This window comes from Danio rerio, chromosome 15, assembly GCF_049306965.1.
Source record: "Danio rerio strain Tuebingen ecotype United States chromosome 15, GRCz12tu, whole genome shotgun sequence".
In the NCBI taxonomy this organism is placed as follows: Eukaryota; Metazoa; Chordata; class Actinopteri; order Cypriniformes; family Danionidae; genus Danio; species Danio rerio.
The window spans coordinates 30,592,722-30,611,866 of NC_133190.1; the positions used below are offsets into that span (position 1 = coordinate 30,592,722).

A 19,145-nucleotide genomic window follows, 5' to 3' on the forward strand; every position below is an offset into this window, starting at 1 on the left:
TCTGTTTTTCATGTGTGTGCCCTTTATTGATCTCTTTTGCACAGACTGCATCATGACAGCGATGAGGAGCAAAGCACTGCGGCGGGGGCTCACAGGATCAATCTGCTGGAGTTCACCCTCTCACTCTTCTCTTTCAGACCGATGGCATGCAGAAAGAAGCAAAGCAGCAGACGCTCAGCCTGTGCTGGGCTTGCTGGTGTTGGGATGAAGGGGTGGAGGTGAGGAGGAGGTGGAGGAGGAGCTGGAGGAGGAGGAGGAGGAGGTCGGGGATGGAGGAAGGGAGCTGGCCGATTGGCGCTCACTGCTGAACCCGGCGGAGGGACTGCACCTGGAAGGTCTGAGCGTGCGAACCCCACTCCCGGTAGTGTTTGTACTCGCCGCCGTGGTGGTCACACTCCATGATGTACTGGTAGCCACGATAGCCGGGGTACTGGTAACAAACCCAGCTACAGGCAGTGAGAAGACACACGTAAACACCCACTCTTTTATATTAGTAGTTCCATATAAAGTTGGCAAATATAGGAAATGTCCAGTCAATGTTCCCTGTATTTTCCCTGTAAAACATCTCACTTACTTATGCAAAGACTTGTACAGCATATAAAATGTTCTTATATCATACAGTAGATGCCACTTGAAAGTGTTATTTCTTATTTCAGTTAACTGTACCATTCTGTTATAGCTTATCTTATCTAAAAAAGCTGTTTAATATAAGATAATATAATGTAATATAATATAATATAATATAATATAATATAATATAATATAATATAATATAAAACAAAAGCTCAAAAACGCTTACCTTTAGGCACAATTTCTATTTCATTTGAACTAATGCAATTTTAATTTGTTTTAATCATATTACTTAAAAGCTATAAATTCAGGAGTAACTAAGTATGAAGTATGTTTTCATTTAGATCTATGAGATAATTTTAGGAAACATTTTTAGTCAACTAAACACTTTGAAACACACATTAACATATCTTAATTTAACTGAGGTGTTTTGCATTTACAAAACCCAAACCCACCCACAACAAATCCCAAAATGAGCCGTTTAACTGTAAAAAAATAAAAATAAACAGTTGAAAAGGTTAACAGTTGAAACAGTGATATGGAGGAAGAAAAGAAATTCTATCAAACGGTAGAATACATACCATACATTAGAAAACAATTGAAAATAAAATAGATAAAGGTTTATTAAAAGTTTAGCCAAATAATCTGAGATAGTGATATTTTGTACTTCTGCATTATATATTGCAATATACATACAATTTCAACAGATGACTTGAATTCCTCTATTTGGAAACAACCAACTAACTTTCTATTGATTTGCATGATTTTGTGGGTGAACAAATCATGCATGAAATGTAATAAACACATTACAAATATAGCTAAATGCAATAGAGCAAAATTTAAAATAAATAAACAATGATTTTTGATTTTAAGGCTAGTCAAATTGTATTCAGGTACAAAAATTGAAAAAGATCTCATATAAAACAACACTGCAAAGACTTATGAATTCAAAACAATTACTCTCTATAAGATACTGAAAGTATCTGAATGCTTTAAACTTTTTCACCATTATGGTCAAACTCTGCAGTAACTCAACAAATCTCATGTATTTTGAACTGTGACTATGAAATCTCAAAATAATATATATAATCCTAAACTATAATCCAAATTTCATTGCAGATCCTGCGATGTGACTATTGTGGATGCCCATATTGCGATATCGGTGCTAGTTTAGCCTATTAAAATCAATGGCCTAAACAGAAATGTAATTATACATTTATTTATTTTAAAGTTGCAAAAGTCATAAAATCTCGTTCACTTTTTATTCATTGAATAATTTAAATATTAATTAAAGCTACTGCAGTTATTTAGTGAAGAGCAGCAAGTGAGTTTCTCAATTTGATCCACTTTTTGGTTTGCTAACAGGTGTCACTTTAAGAATGCACAGATCTTCAATCTGTCACAGATCAACAACTGTTTATGCTTATTTAAGGCAAAGGCTGTGTTACTACATACAGTTGACGCCAGAATTATTAGCGCCCTATTTATTTCTTACCCAATTATTTGTGAACATTGAAAATATTTGCTACATGTTAGTATGAAATCCTTATACATATAAATGATTTGTATCGTTTGGGTTTGGGAAATGGAATCAAATAAACTCCTGTTGCCCATCTTCTTAGGATACCTGAAATCAGTCTTACAAGTACCCACATTGTTTATCATTTTTGTAGCAAAATACCATGAAGCCAAAACTTTCCTATGTTTCTCGAATCTAAAAATTGCACTGAAACCTCTTAAGATGTCAGAGTTCTGGTCGCCATGCAACTGACTCTCAATTGCCATTGGCTCATACACGTTCAATGGGAGGGACTTACCGAAAGATCAGTTATTTATTATTCACTAAGATCCAAACGCTATCCTCACACATTCGACCATTTTTTTCTTGCATGAATGTGACACCAGATGCACGTGGCTTGAGCGATCACGCAGCTTCCAGGGAACACTGCTTACAGGACCATCTGTGGTGTCTAGAGAGAGAAGTGTGGTACTCACGCCCCGCTCTGAACCTGCATGGAGCCGATCTCATTGGAAGGCCAGCCCATGGCCTGAAGAGATGGGTAATCATCCGTCATCTCCCACTGGTGTCCGATGAAGTTCTCCCGCTCAAACACCGTGATCTTTGACTCCTTGTGGTTCTGCGCAGATTACGACATTGGGAAAGACATCATATTAAATCTGGAGAGATGATTAAAGTCAGTAGTTCTCCATTTCAGTCCTCTTGCCCTACCGCTCTGTATATGTTGCATGTCTCTCTTATTTAATACGCTAGATTTAGATTGGAAGAGCTCGCTGCATGAGCTGTTTTCAGATTGACAGGGTTCCTACTTGGTCAGGGTCCTTACACAATGTTCATTGCTTTCTACTCATTGAACACAGGAAACCTTTGCTTCACTTTGAATTCATTTATGGATTTGTGGAGCTCCTGCAGAGTCTTTACAACCAGATGACACTTATGTTCAAATATTTCAACACCTTTCTGAACATAACAATTTTATTAACTTAAGATTTTTTGTTAAAGAATTTTTATGTATGATCTGCTCAAAATAAATCAAATTAAATCAATAACTAATTTCTAAAAACTAATTTATTTTAGCTTTGGACTGTAAATCCTAATGAGTCGAGACAACTTAAATGATTTGAGAAAAGACATCCCCTCAGTTCATTTGAGTAATAAAAAATCAACAGCTCGATCAATTGAGTTGACCAAATGTGGTCTCTACATTAAATTAACCTAAATGTTTAAGTACAGATTACTTAAATCAGCTACTGTATGTATATATATATATATATTCTTACATTAGCTAGCATGCATATAAATTAAGAAAAATGTATATAAGCATTTAAATCTCTACTTACTAAATTAACTTTTCTCTTTGTTTTGTCAGATGGGTTCAGGTAGTGCCTCTCTCCTGCCGCTGCTTCAGCAAAATTCAGCATCACGAACAAAATGACCGCCTTGTGTCATATAACATTTATCGGCCAATCAGCACAGCTGTCTTTTTCAAGCGCAACCAATTATTTTAGACAGAGACATGGTAAATCATTTAAACAAATTAATATTAAGTTCAGAGAACTTAAATTATTAATTAAAATGTTTTGCTGCCTAATGAGTGATTTGAACACACCTGTTTAAGTTTTGATGCCAAAACTTTGTATTTTAAGTAGTCAAGTTATATTAGCTTTATTTATTAATGCAAACAGTGGGGTTCACAGTGTGCCATGATGACAGGATATTAGTTTTGAACTTAAAGTGCAATTTTAAGGCTTAACTAAGTTAATTATGCACTGTAAAAATTATATGATCAATTATTCACGACAACATATGTTTTTAGTTTATTATTACTTATTGAACTAAGTTAATCATGTTCTAACTTAATTTTATAAGTTACACAAGCTGTTTTAAGTCAGTTTAACTTAATATAAGTTCAATGGACTCATACAGTTAATTTGATTCAGCTAAAAATTTGAGGAAAGCAGGATTTTTTTAGTGTGTTAACTAGGCAGGTCATTGGTCAAGAGTGTTTTGTTCTGTAGCCAGTTTTACCTATATAAGTGAGTAAAGTGATAAGCTTAATCCAAAATGAAAATGTATTCATTATTTACTCACCACTCACTTCCAAAAGTTCCAAATCTGTTTAAGTTTCTTTCTTCTGTTGAGCAAAAGAGAGCTGAAAGCTTGTAAACCAGGGGTCACCAATCTCGGTCCTGGAGGGCCGGTGTCCCTGCTGGGTTTAGCTCCAACTTGCCTCAAGACACCTGCCTGGGTGTTTCAAGAATACCTATTAAGAGCTTGATTAGCTCATTCAGGTGTGTTTGATTAGGGTTAGAGCTAAAATCTGCTGGACACCGGCCCTCCAGGAACAAGTTTTGTGACCCTGCTGTAAACCATTGACATCCAAAGTAGCAAACGCAAATACTATGAAAGTCAATGGTTACAGGTTTTCAGCTCTCTCTAAAAATATTTCTTTTGTATTCAACAGAAGAAACTAAAATAAATAATAATTTCTCCAGAATAAATACTGTGAAACCTTTGCTTGATCTGTCATAGTTTTTAATGTACCACTGTAGATACACCGTAACTACCGTAATTGAACCAGAATTATTGCACACTAAAATGCTACTTAAATTAAATATATATGCTCACTTTAAACTAGAACAATGGTGGAATATTCTAAGGAGTCAAGTTTTAAAGCATGGGTGCTCAACCCTGTTCGTGGAGATCAGCCTTCCTGCAAGGTTTAGCTCCAACCCCGATCAAACACCACTTAACCAACTAAGTAGGATCTGAAGGAGCACTTGGTAATTAAAGACAGGTGTGTTTGATCAAGGATGCAGCTGAAGTCTGCAGAAAGGTAGATCTCCAGGAAAGGGTTGAACACTCCTGTTCTAAAGTTACTTGAGGTCAATTTGGAACAAATGTAAGATGTGATTCAAGAAATATAAAAAATGTGCAGAGCAGTGGGTCTCGTGGACTAGAATGGAAAACCACTGGTTTAAGTGTTTGAGCAGTGATTACTTGTCGTGGTTTGAGACTCACAGCAGAGCAGATTGGCCGGAAGGACATGAGTCTCTCAATGTGATAGGCATTGCTGCCACTCCAGGACTCCCAGCGAGGGTAATCGCCCCTCTCCAGGATGAACTGCTGCCCGCAGAAGCTGGAGTGTTCATAACCTGCCCAGCTGATCAAAAGGACACATACAGAAAATTACACACCACTGCTATTTTATTTATTTTTTATTGTAATTTATTTATTTATTTATTTATTTATTTATTTATTTATTTATTTTAAAATCTTAAAAATTAGCTCACTGCTACATATTTAATTTGTTTTCATGCATTCTTGAAGTTCCTATATAAAAGATAAATAATATTTGTAATATCTACACATTTTTAAATATATAAATATGGTTGTCAAAATTTTTTTAAATACAAAAATATGTATAAAATAGATGCCACTGTTTTCAGTGTGGGGTCAGAAAGATTTAAATGATAAATTAAACTGATCAAAAGTGATAGTAAAAGCTTAGAATTGCATCAAAGATAGCAGTTTCAAATAAATGCTGTTTACACCTAACAATACTAAACAAATGTATTATTTTACAGCAAAAAACAAGTAAAATATATTAGTAATGATGAGATAAATGCAATCTTAGTGAAAATTTAGTTGTTTTTATTTATCCTAGTGTCCCCAAACTTCTAAAGACTAGTAGCAGCTTTAATTCAGCCAGCGGAGGTCTGCTATTGTCCCTTTTAGATGCTTGTGTGAGTTTTGTTCATGACTTACGCGCCACACTCCACCTTAAGAGAGCGCACGTTATCCATGCCGCACTCCATGATATTCTGACAGGCTGCAGTGAACTCCATGCGCTTGCCTTGGAAGTTCTCCTGGTCATAAACTGTGAGCTACAAACAGCCACAAAGACAGACATTAAACTCTATATGATCTCACATTGCATTTCACAGCCTTTAAGCATTTACTTGCCTTCCATGGCCCCAGTGGCATGGGATTAGTCAGAGCCATCTTTCAAGATATCTCAATGCTGATAGACCTGAAGAACACAAGGATTGGCATAAAAACACGCATGAGTTCTGTATCAGGTATTATGACAACTCTTCAAATAGCCTTCGGAAGAAGAACAAGAAAGATATGGCAGCCAGATGTTCAACCACAGTAAATAAATCTCACTGATTCTGTCTGCTGATTTACAAGATACACAAAAAATAATAATAAAACAACAGCTTACTGAAACAGAAATGACAGCTTTATGGCAAATTCATATGCAAATTTACAAATTGTATATACCAGGAATATCATAAAATGTCAAATAAATCCCAGAAGCATGAGTAAAATAGAAACGTCTGAGTAAATGCTTTGTGCAATTGTCTAATCTTTTTTCTTTTATTATTTTATGTTCATTTTTGTATTTAATTTAATTAGCATTTTATGCATTTTAGTTTGTAAATGTATAAATTAGCCTTAGTTTGACATTTTATTAAAAAAATGCCAGCAAAATGTTTCATGCAATGGAAAGCCTAAAATGTATAATAATAATAATAATAATAATAAATAATAATTTTAATAAACTGTAAAATCCAAAAAGTTAAGGTAACTCAAGCCATTTGAGCAAACCGATTGCAACAAACCATTAAAGTTCAAAAACTAATCCTAGTGAGTAGATTGAACTTAATACATTTCATTAAATGAAGCAATTTTTGCACAGTAAAACCCCATTAAAAATAGAACTCAAACCAACTCAGTACTGTGAAACCCAAGACAACTCCAGTTTAGACAACTCAAACCATTTGAGGAAACCGATTGTTACAAACCATTTGAGTTAAAAAAAAAAAGTATTTATATGAGTACTGTGAACTTACTCCATTTAAGTTGAAGCAATGAGCTATTTAATAACTCATTACCTTCAAAACTGAGATTAAAACTCTTTCCAAATGAGAAGAATTAACTTTCAGCAAATTTTGAGTTAACTATATTCATTTCATTTGATAAAGTTTACTTTTGGCCTTTACAGTGTAATAATAATAATATAATAATATTAATAATAGTAACAATAATAATAATAATAATAATAAACCCTTTCAGTTGCTTCATATTTACTTTTCTGAAATAATAGCAGTGTTTTGTTATGCAACACATGAAACACTTAATCTTTCATTTATTTTTAATAAATACAAGAAATTATCTTTTTTTTTTTGTTTTAGTTATTTTTATTCATTTGATTGCAGTAACATTTATTTTAAGAAATACACATAACAAGATGTTATGTTGTGCAAAATACAGAATTTCTAATCTTGTTTTAATTGCATTATAATTAAAACTTTAAAAAGTTTGATTTAAACTTATTTTTCTTTAGTTTTGTTTCGTTAAAGCTTGCCGTATTTGTTCTGGGTTTTAATAGTTTCTATAGAATAGTGTGCCCCACCCATAGATTCTGCAGATCAGCAAAGTGAATTAAAAGATGTCTGCCATGGCTGCAAACAGCAAGGCTTACCTGACCTACCCAACAAAAAGCTGCAAGCGCTCAGGAGTCCCACACAACGGTCTCCAGACCTCCAACTAAGGGCTGTATTTATACGTAGCATGACCGAAAGGGAAGATTGGCCACAGGGCAGGCAGGAGTCAGCATTTTGGACCAGGACTCATTGTTTTGGACTGAGCCTTTGGCTTTACCCTACTCACAATGCCATCTGCCGCAGCCAGGGAGGCATCGTGCCTACTGGCATCTGCCACCAGACTGGATGCCAGGCACATTGATTCCATGCATGCTTTTACATATGACCAAAGTGTACAACAAAACACACATGCTTGTGTAAACAAAACGCAAGCTGTTTCGACTTGAGATCATTCCTGCAAAGACAACACAAAGGATTAGCACACCCGAAAAAAGAAAATCTGCTGTTTATCCATGATGATTTAGTTCAGCAGAATATTTAAGAGGGTTTTTTACTGAAATCATGTTCCTTGGTGATTGAGAAAATGCAAGTCAATGGCTAACGACACTACGAGAGTCAAAAATATATAATATAGGCAAAATAAAGTAAATAAAGGGATAGTTCAGCCAAACATTTAAATTAACTCATTATTTACTAAACCAGGTTCCAAAGCTGAAAACCTGTAACCATTGAATTCCATTTTTTTTTAATTCCACAGAAGTCAATGGTTACAGGTTTCCAGCTTTTTAAAAAAAAAAATTCTACATGTTTGCAACAAGTAAAGACAGAATAAATGACAACAGAATGTTCTTTTATGTGTGAACTATCACTTTTAAGGTCTTATTAGGAAAATGAAAGGATTGTGCACAAAAACTGAACTATATTTGGAACTTTTTTGACTCTCAAAGCTTTGACATACACATTATGAATCACCAGGACCACGGTTTTGTCGAAAACTCTTCTTTTCGGCTCGACTGAATAAAAAAAAAATCATCAATATTCATCAGATGGCCTGAGCGTGAGTAAATTAAAAGCAAATTTCCCTTTTTTTGAATGCACTATCCTTTTAAAGATTCTTTCCAGTCCAAAATTATAAGAAAATTACCACCAAAAATGGCCAAATATTCAAGAAAAATCCATTTTTATCCTGCACTGAGATCTTTCCGTTCTTCTCTCACTGCACAGACAGCCAGAGAGATCCACTTCCACCTGCCTTTACATACTCGCACACACATGCATACATACGCAAGAGCACATCCATTCAACATCCATGTCCTGCCCACTCCTTTGACTTTATGCAAAGCAGGCTGGGGCCCACTTCCACACTAGGAGGTGCATGACAAAGTAGAATTAAGTGTGAGAATTACAGCATTCAAGAAAATTAGACGAAAATAACTCATTCTGATGGAATTTTGCTGAGTGGGCGTCAAAACGGTCCTTCTGAGAGACCTACTTTTTTAGTAGGGATGGGGATTGTATGATTAGGTGATTAATTACATGCATTACCGCTTACATGTTTGTGCGCCAGGAAATGAACGTCAAAAATGCACACTCTTAACATACGCTCCAAATCCTTGATGACATTAAATATAGCTGTAACCACCATCAGAAAAGTGCTGAAGCTTCACACACAAGTTCTTTTTCTCTCAATGGAGAGGTGTGTGCACTGAGGTCAGCACATTGCTGGTAGTCGTGCTGTAGAAAGTGAATGAACGCACAAGAGAGGAGGGAAAGCCATGCTTTCTGCTGATGGAGGTAGACATCCGACATCCAGCCGAGGCCTGAACAAAGCAAAGAGCAGAGTCAGCAGGGTCACTCAGATAAGCCTGCACTCCAAACACCTCAAACGCCCATAACTTTTATCCAATAGCCTTGGCTCATTCTGCTCCAGAAGTACTGCTGCCATATATATATGTATATAGAACTCATATGAAGGCTTAATCTCTTGTAGATTCGGGCCTTGGGGTCTTCTCCTCTGCCATCGCTCGTCTTGCATTGCTCTGAGCCTGACTGGTGAGAATTGATTGGGGAGAGGGGTTCAAATTCAAGTTTCCTTGAAGAAGCCATTTGGAATATGGTTGAGTTTTTAGAGAGTGTTTTAATTGATTTGAGAAGACTATATTATTTTAAATCATTTCTGAAGGATCATGTGACACTAAAGTTGTAGTAGTGGCTGTCAGTAATTTAGCTTTGCTTCAGAGGAATGAACTGAAGATTAAAAAAGAAAATTATTTTTAAATTGTAATATTATTTAACAGTTGTTGTTTTTTTTATGTAATTTTGATCAGATTAATGAGGGACACCATTTTAGCTCATTTGGGAAATGTAAAGATACAGATTTTGATGCTTTTTTATTTATTTGAATACAAATTATTATTGAATATTACATATTTTTAATGAAGCAATGATGTTGAAATTTAGCTTTGCATTACAGGAAAGAATAAAATGCAATTATTTTAAAACGTTAAAATTAATAATAAATTAAAAATAGATGAATAAATAAACATTTTTCAAAAATAAACAATATATAAATAGATAAAACAAATAAACATTTTATTGAATGATCAAACAAATGTGATAACAATTATAAAATACATTTAATTTTTTTATTATATAAATTTGTGAATATTATTAAAGAATTTTTAAACTTTTTTTTCTTAAGATTTTTTTTTCTTTTAACCTACCCATCTGCAGGACGGTAAAGAGCATGCATACTCACAATGCTCCGTTTTTCTTTGTCAAATATATTCCGAATGATGTTTAACAGAGCAAGGAAATTTTTTTACAGTATGTCTGATAATATTTTTTCCTCTGGTGAAAGTCTTATTTGTTTTATTTCAGCTAAAATAAAAGGAGTTTAAATAAAAACATATTAAGGTCAAAATTATTAGCCCCTTATAAGCTATTTTCTAAAATTAAATTAAGCTATTTTTGTTTTCGATATAGTCTACAGAACAAACCATCTTTATACAATAACTTGCCTAATTACCCTAACCTGCATAGTTAACCTAATTAACCTAGCCTTTAAATGTCACTTTAAGCTGCATAGAAGTGTCTTGAAAAATATCTAGTCAAATATTATTTACTGTCATTATGGCAAAGAGAAAATAAATCAGTTATTAGAAATGAGTTATTAAAACTATTATGTTTAGAAATGTGTTTAAAAAATCTTCTCTCCATTAAACAGAACATGCAAACTCTACACAGAAACACCAACTGAACTAGCCTGAGCCTTGAACCAGTGACCTTCTCGCTGTGAGGCGACAGCACTACCTACTGCGCCACAGCGTCGCCCTATGGCTGATTTGAGTTCTAATGCATTTTTAAATGACATTTTAAAATCTATTAATATTTTTATATTCACAGTACTTTTATTTCAGAGTGGGCGCCTTTTAAATATGGTTCCATGTGGGAAATGCAAAGATATAGATTTAGATGCTTTTAAGGGATTTGAGTTAAGAAGCTTACTGCTTTATATGCAAGATATTATTGAAAAGAGGGCGAGAGAGAGATTTTTTTCAAACCTTATACTGTTTCTCTGCAAATGCATTCTAATACATGTGTCATCTCTCTTGTGTTGGTAACAGTTTCAGCCATGTCACATACTGCAGTTCAAGGAAGTATGGGAAGTCGCTTTGCCACAGGAAAGAGCTCCCACAGAGTATGTCAAACTTATCATGCCCTTAGATTCTCGCCTTCCTGTTACATGTGTTTTGTACAGGTCTTTGTCTTTTCTGTGTGATCTCCAATCAGATATATCTGTTTGAGTATGAGAATTTCCAAGGGCACATGATGGAGCTGAGTGGAGAGTGTCGTAACGTCTGTGACAAGGGGCTGAAGCGCGTGGGCTCCATCAGAGTGGAGTGTGGGCCGTGAGTATACTTGTCTGACAAATCATATACATGACATTAAAATTGATCATCAGAAGATAAGATAACTAGCAATCATTAGTTTATGGGTCAAAAATGTGCATTAGAATGTGTATTGTTTCATTTACAGACAGACAGACAGACAGACAGACAGACAGACAGACAGACAGACAGACAGACAGACAGACAGACAGACAGACAGACAGACAGACAGACAGACAGACAGACAGACAGATAGATAGATAGATAGATAGATAGATAGATAGATAGATAGATAGATAGATAGATAGATAGATAGATAGATAGATAGATAGATAGATAGATAGATAGAGAGATAGAGAGATAGAGAGAGAGACAGATAGATAGTCTCACCGAGGTGGTCTTACAGCCCAGTAGATCCGGGCCTGTCATAAACATGACAAAAAAAAAAATCTAAATTAGCAATGAAATTGACTGAAAGGATTTTGTAAAGGCAAATATATATTTTTTTTTTTCACCGCTTCATTTTTATTTACGGTTCTTTTTTGTTTGCAAATTTCATTTTTACTGTTCAGAATTCAATTTTTTAGACTGTGGGAGAAAACCGAAAACTCACACGAACACGGGGAGAACATGCAAACTCTGCGCAGAGAGTGGCGATTGGCTCAATTAGGACTTGAACCATTGGCCTGCAAGACAGCAGCGCCAGCCACTGAGCCGCTGTGTCGCCAAATCCTAGAATTGAGGAGGAGGAAGAAGGAAAGGATGTGGGAGGGGGAGTTTAGACAGGATATTTATAGTAATTTTATAATGATCCAGCTAGCTAATGATTAGCGATAAGTACAAGCTGTCGTCAAACATATCATATGTTCATCTCGAAATTAGTTTGTGAAACTTAACTTCACTTCGCAATTTTTGGAGATTTACATTTATTCATTTATTTTTGCTCAATACTTTATTTTTTGTTTGCAATACTTTATTTTATTTTGCAAGTATATATGGCCCTAGATTGATTCCATAATCTTTCAGATTAACAATAGTTTGCATTCTATAAAAATTATGTAATATTTATAACAATTAATTTACTTATTAAAGATTCTATTTAAAGTTTCCAGTCATTTTCTGACCTTTATACGTTGCCACTAGCCAAAATGTCATTAAAAATCTTAATTTTTAATTTCAATATGAAGACTCACCCTTTTGTATAATTTAAGTAAAGATCAAAATAAGCAAGTTCTAAATTATGAAGGAATTTTATTTCATAATGTCATATTATTTTTACAGTAATCTGAAACATTGAAGCATACAGTTTAGTTGCATTTAAAGTTTTTAGTATATGTAAAATCACTTTTGTAAATGTAATTTGGTGCTGACACCAAAACAGATCCTTCAGTTTTTCAAGAAATCATGTAAAATGTTTCCTCTTAAAATTTTAAGCAGAACAACTGTTTTTAACATAATAAATTGTTTCTTAAAAAGCATACAGTATACAGTATTAGAAAGATTTCTGAGGGGTCACGAGAAGTACAGGGTGGGCCATTTATATGGATACACCTTAATAAAATGGGAATGGTTGGTGATATTAACGTCCTGTTTGTGGCACAGGGGGCTTGCAAATAACTCATGAATGAATAAATTTATGTTCAAACCAAGCACACCATTGTTTTTTCTTTTGAAACGCCTAATAAGTTTTATTAGGGTGTATCCATATAAATGGCCCACCCTGTACAATAAAAATTGGAGTAATAGTTCTAATACATTTGAGTATATTTTTTGTCAATTCTATTAGTACTTAAAAGAAAAGGAAATGTTTAAATATAATATAATATAAAACAACACTATCAACATGCAGCATGGGGAGGATAAAACAATTCTTTCAAAAAAGATTTGTTAAATATTTAAAACCACAAATTTCTGTTAAATAATTTAATTATGAAACCTTTGAATATGGGGGCAATTAAAAGAAGTAGTCATCAATAGCAGAGTCTACAGTTGAAGTCAGAATTTTTAGCCCTCCTGAAATATTAGCCCCTTGTATATTTTTCCCCAATTTCTGCTAAATGGAGCCAAGATTGTTTCAACACATTTCTAAACACAATATAATAACTCATTTCTAATAACTGATACATTTTATTTTTGCCATGATGATAGTACATAATATTTTACTATTTTTCGAGCCATTTCTACAGATTAAAGTAACATTTAAGAGCATAACTGGGTAATTTAGGTTAACTAGGCAAGTTAAGATAATTCAATACAAATCACTGTATAATGTTTTTTCTGTAGACAATTGAACAAAAAAATTGCTTAATAATATTGACCTTAAAATGGCTTTAAATAAATTTAAAACTGCACAAAACAAAACAAGTAAGCTTAAAACAAAACAAGTAAGACTTTCTTCAGAAGAAAAAATATTATTGGAAGTACTGTGAAAAAGTCCTTGCTCTGTTAAACATTATTTGGAAAATATTTGACAAAGAAAAACGGAGCATTGACAGTATGCATGCTCTTTACCGTCCTGCAGGTGGGTAGGTTTCGAGCAACAGAACATGGCCGGTGAGATGTTCATGTTGGAGAGGGGTGATTACCCACTCTGGGCCACTTGGTCCAACAGCTACCGTTGTGATCGCCTCATGTCTGTCCGGCCAGTTCGAATGGTGGGTTAATAGCTCTATTTCCCATTTTATCACCAATTAAACAGGATAGAACATAAAATATGAATAACCATAAAATATGATGGTTTTTACCATGTAGAATCCACAGGACCATAATATCTGTCTGTATGAGTGCATGAACTTTGACGGTCGTAAGATGGAAGTTTCTGATGAGGACATCCCAAGTTTGTGGTGCCATGGCTTCCAGGACAGAGTTGGCAGCATTCAAGTAAATGGTGGAACGTAAGTCATTTAACTTCTCGTGTATTTATTGCAGTTTTTCTCAGTGGCTTTGGTGCATTTCTCACAACACTATTTACATTTGCACAACAGTTAATGCATTTATCAAAACAATTAGTCATTTGTGCACATCATAGTAGCAGTTTCTCATTCCTTCCAACAAATTGCAAATGCTATTAGACATGGATCATTTGCTTTCATTCAACTCTTTGCTGTTTTATAACATTATCATTTGCTTATGTCATGTCAGTCAAAATTAACTAAACTTGTGAATGCTGAATAGTCATTCCATATAAAACTAATAGTCCTCATTTCATTACTTGAGTCATTACTTACAAAAATGTTAAACTAGTTGTCAAAATCTGTCAACAAATTTTATTTAAAAAAATTTAATCTTTATTTTCCTGAAAATTTCTTAAAAATTGAACAATTTCATGAATGATTTACAGGCCTGTGTATGTTGTAGGTTCGGTTCCAATTTGTTCTGCAATATTGTTTACAGTTGTGCACAGCCCTACCCAATAGAACTTTATGTTTGTTGTAAATAAGGGTGTATTTATTCTTTTGCACAATGCTGTGGATAAATTAGAATTGTAAAGAGCAAATGCAATAAAAATGCGGAACATGTTTAGTGTCTTGTACTCAGATACCTCACTAAATGCAGTGATGTCTAAGTTTGCTGTAGTTTTCAAATGGCTGTGCAAATAGAATATAGTGCTGTCTTGAGCATTTTGAGGAAGTGTCAACAAATTCAGATTTTTTTTTTGCATTGAAAAGTAAACTGTCATAATGAAAACATGACAAAGCCATTTGACAATCTGTTCATAAACAACGGTGTCAGGACTTTTCATCTTGATGACACTGACATTTTCATTGACATCAATACTTGTTTTTGAGGACTGAGCTACCATTTTGAGCATGTGACGCGCTTTTGCAGGTTATCAACTAGGTTTGCAGTTTGTACTAATTGTTTTGAGAAATGCATTAACTGTTGTGGAGAAATGCAGTATAGTGTTGTGAGAAACGCACCAAAGCGACAGAGAAAAACTGTATTCTTTTGCACAATACTGTAAATAAATCTGAATTGCAAAGAGTATATGCAGTAAAAATGTGAAACATACATATTCAGTGTCTTGTACTCAAAACCCCACCAAATGGAGTGATGTCTAACTTTACTGTACATTTCAAATGGCTGTGCCAATAGAATATGGTTAGCATTTTAGGAAGTGTCACCAAAATCTGACTTTTTTGCATTTGAAACTGTCATAATGACACAGCCATTTGACTATTTGACTTGTTCATAAACAATGGTGTCAGGACTTTGCACTGACTATTGCATTGACATGACTACTTGCTTTTGAGAAATGAGCTATCCACTTTGAGAAAGAGACACTTGCAGGTTTTCAACTAGGTTTTGCAGTTGGTACTAATTGTTTTGAGAAATACATTAACTGTTGTGCAAATGTAAATAGTGTTGTGAGAAATGCACCAAAGCCACTGAGAAAAACTGTAACAAAACATTGAATAAGCATATCAGTGATTTTTAAAACACATATCACCAACTTTTATGGAATTATAAGGATTTTTCAGCATTCTGAGCAGTTTTGGCTTAAGAACTTTAAAGCATTTGGCATTCTTGCTTATTGCTAAATATTCTAACTATGCATTTATATTATGTTGCAAATACAGTTTTTCTTGTTTGCTTTGACCTGGTTAAAGAAACTAGGTTCCACTTAATTTCCATTATCACTATCCCAGCAGAGTAGAAGACAGGTCTTGCAAATGTGTAAACTCCATTGTTTTAGCTATGGTAACTAAACAGAAATCATCTATTCCTAACCATTAGAAACTACCAAGATCAGTATGAATTCACTGAAGTGAAAAATCTTCAATTAGCAATCAGTCTGCATACATTAAAAATGGTGGAAGGTCTGTGTTGTTCTGTGCATACTCCCAATAGTGTCCTATACTCCCAATAGATTTGACTGTATATTGGTTTACATGTGTTTTCTCTAATATTTACAGTATTTTATTACTTGTGTGTGTGTGTGTGTGTGTGTGTGTGTGCCTGCGTGCGTGCGTGCGTGTGTGTGTGTGTTTTACAGTATTTTTGTTTTCAGCCACAGTTTGAAAAATGTCATGAAATCAATATAAATTTAATCAAAGCATTTCTTTGTCTGGATTTAATTCTTTACAAAAAGGCTAATTTTCATGGACTTAAAGGGATAGTATACAATTTAAAATCTACAGCACTCTTTATCACCCAAAACATATTTTGGAGAAAGCTGGAAACTTGTAACCATTGGCTCATTTTTTTTCCTACTATGAAAGTCAATGGTTCCAGCTTTCTTCAGATGAACTTCTTTTGTCTGTAACAGAAGAAAGAAACTGAAAGGTTTATAATCATTTAAATGAGAGTAAATTGTGAGTAAATAATTCAGTGAATCATCCTAATATCACTCATCTTGGCATTTAACATTGGTACTTTTGTGTGTCTTAAATGTGTTGACTGGTTCATAAATACAACATTTATAAAGTTAGAATTTGTCTTTTGTAGAAAGTCCCAATATATACATAACCTCACATATGTAAATAAGTCATCAGAGAGTAAGAACATCTAAAAAATAAAATAAATTTTGACATAAGATAGAACCTTATAATTTAAATTGCGATGATATGCTTCATTCATGTTTTACCAGGTGGGTTGGATATCAGTACCCAGGCTACCGTGGATATCAGTACCTGTTTGAATTTGGATCCTACAAACACTGGAACGAATGGGGTGCCAATCACCCTCAGATCCAGTCTGTTCGCAGAGTGAGAGACATGCAGACGCATCACAGAGGCTGCTTCGAGCTGGCATAAGGAAAGAAATACCATGGACAGATGGACATAACAAGAACCTGCAGAGTGTAAAAAAAAATCCATCATAGTCAAAAATGCTGCACGGAATAGATATTACCAATAAGGGATGAACTATCAAGTGACTTTATGTGTTGCTTTGCTTTAATCTCCTATTTAAGCCATTAGTTTATATAAGAATACCATATGAACATGAATAACGAACTGAAGCTGATCTGAACCAGAAGGGATGCAGTTCATTATATACTCAGCTGCTTCTTGATGAAGCTCACTTGTATTATGTGATGATCAGGGCGAATCGGCTAGGAAGTAGATGAAATTATTTATGAAATTGAGGAGATCCTGCTACATTTTACTCTTCATCTTTCTCAGGGATGGATCAGGCTGGCATCTAAAAGACATTTCCAAGAAAATAAATCAACAAAAATAAAGGACTTCAAAGCCCAGTTTTACAATGTCCTTAATTCACTGATCAAAAGCTCAGCTTGAGAGCTTAGAATTCCGGACATGTTGTTATTAAAATAAATCTTTAATATTTTATGTGTTGTTATTTAAAGTGCATAATAAATGAGACGAGAACAACCACTGAGGTACATAATGATTGAATGTGAATTTTTGATCTGTATCATATCAAAAAGAGCAGCATGGTGGTGCAATAGGTAGCGTTGTCGCCTCATAGCAAGAAGATTGCTGGTTCGAGCCCCGGCTGGGTCAATTGGCATTTTTGTATAAATGTATGCATTTTGTAAAAAATGTATAACACTCATTCAGAGTAATTATTATTCTGTCCTGTAGGCCTCTTTTTATTTTAATTTAATTTATTTTATTATTTAACCAGGAATAATCCATTGAGATACAATATCTCTTCTAATAGGAAGTCCTGGTCAAGACAGGCATCATAGGACAAAGTAACAAAATACAAAAAATTAAAAATAAATAATAAAAATACATGCCACAATGCATACACACACACAAAAATAGCATAAACCACTATCAATTGCACTGTTCTATATTGACAGTCTTTAAAATATTTTTAAAAATAGCGATAGATGGTCCAGATTTTATATGTAGCATTTAAAGCTCATTCCATACATTTGGAGCATACTTAGATAATATCTGCTGATCTGGTATTGTAAGTATTTGAACAGTACTTCAATAAATTAGATATATACTGTGGTAATTTACCAACTAAAGCTTTAAAAATTATTACTAAAATATGTTGCTCCTTACTTCTGTCAATTTATATAAATCACAGTGATGTGTGATTTCACTTAAACTAGTGACAAATCCCAAGGAACTGTGATAAACAATATCCAGTGATTTTTAAAACATTCAGAGGTGCGTGCAGATAAAGTATATCACTGTAATCCAGCATTGATACTCGCAACTAAATGTTTTCGTGCTGCGAATGGGGAAACATTTTTTTAAACGAAAATAAAAACCTAATGTTGGTTTGAGTTTTTTTTTTTTTTTAAGGCTATTGATATGCCAACTATAAGTCAACTTATCATCAAGCCAGACACCTAAATATTTATAAGAGGCCACTTGTTCAATCTGTGCACCATTTAAAGTTGTAATATTAAAATTGTGCATTAATAATTTTAAACAATAAAGGAGTAATTGATCAAACTGATTTTTAGGTTTAATTAAAAAGTGAATTATCAACACATGGTCGAAGCCTAACCCAAACTACTTGACTTTGCTGAAAAACAGTTGTCCTAAACCACCTAAGCCCAAGATGAATATACATAGGGCTGTTACTGTAGGCTTCTACTTGTCAAAAACTTAAGTAATCTAAGTAAAAAAGTTTGGGTTAAAGAAAAAATTTTGAAAATCCCTATCATTTGTTTTTCCTACTATAGAAGTCAGCCGCTGTTACTGGTTTGCAAAATGTTCAAATTATCTTCTATTGTGTTTAACACAAGAAAGAAACTAATAAAGCCTAAGCAGGGCATAGCTCACATTTTACAAATTGGGGAGGGGGGGGGGCAGCAGCATGAAATCCAAAAGTTTACAATCA

At 34.0% G+C, this 19,145-nt stretch overlaps 2 protein-coding genes across 5 annotated transcripts in view; one reads left to right on the forward strand and one right to left on the reverse strand.

The window, feature by feature from the left end:
* cryba1a (crystallin, beta A1a) overlaps positions 1-19,145 on the reverse strand; it is a 20,854-nt gene continuing 1,709 nt past the window's right edge. The window contains exons 2-8 of one of the 4 annotated variants that reach the window (XM_073922915.1): positions 17,398-17,516; positions 17,006-17,166; positions 6,056-6,122; positions 5,858-5,976; positions 5,111-5,252; positions 2,566-2,708; positions 1-446 (exon numbers count right to left, since the gene is read on the reverse strand). In XM_073922915.1, the coding sequence (XP_073779016.1) occupies positions 299-446; positions 2,566-2,708; positions 5,111-5,252; positions 5,858-5,976; positions 6,056-6,094 (591 nt within the window). In that variant the 5' untranslated portion in view covers positions 6,095-6,122; positions 17,006-17,166; positions 17,398-17,516 and the 3' untranslated portion in view covers positions 1-298. 4 annotated transcript variants of the gene reach the window in all.
* crybb1l3 (crystallin, beta B1, like 3) lies at positions 9,459-17,710 on the forward strand. The gene is given in 6 exon segments (NM_001102390.1): positions 9,459-9,534; positions 11,109-11,182; positions 11,275-11,393; positions 13,894-14,026; positions 14,124-14,266; positions 16,963-17,710. Coding segments are annotated over 5 exon segments (627 nt in total). The 5' UTR covers positions 9,459-9,534; positions 11,109-11,116; the 3' UTR covers positions 17,129-17,710.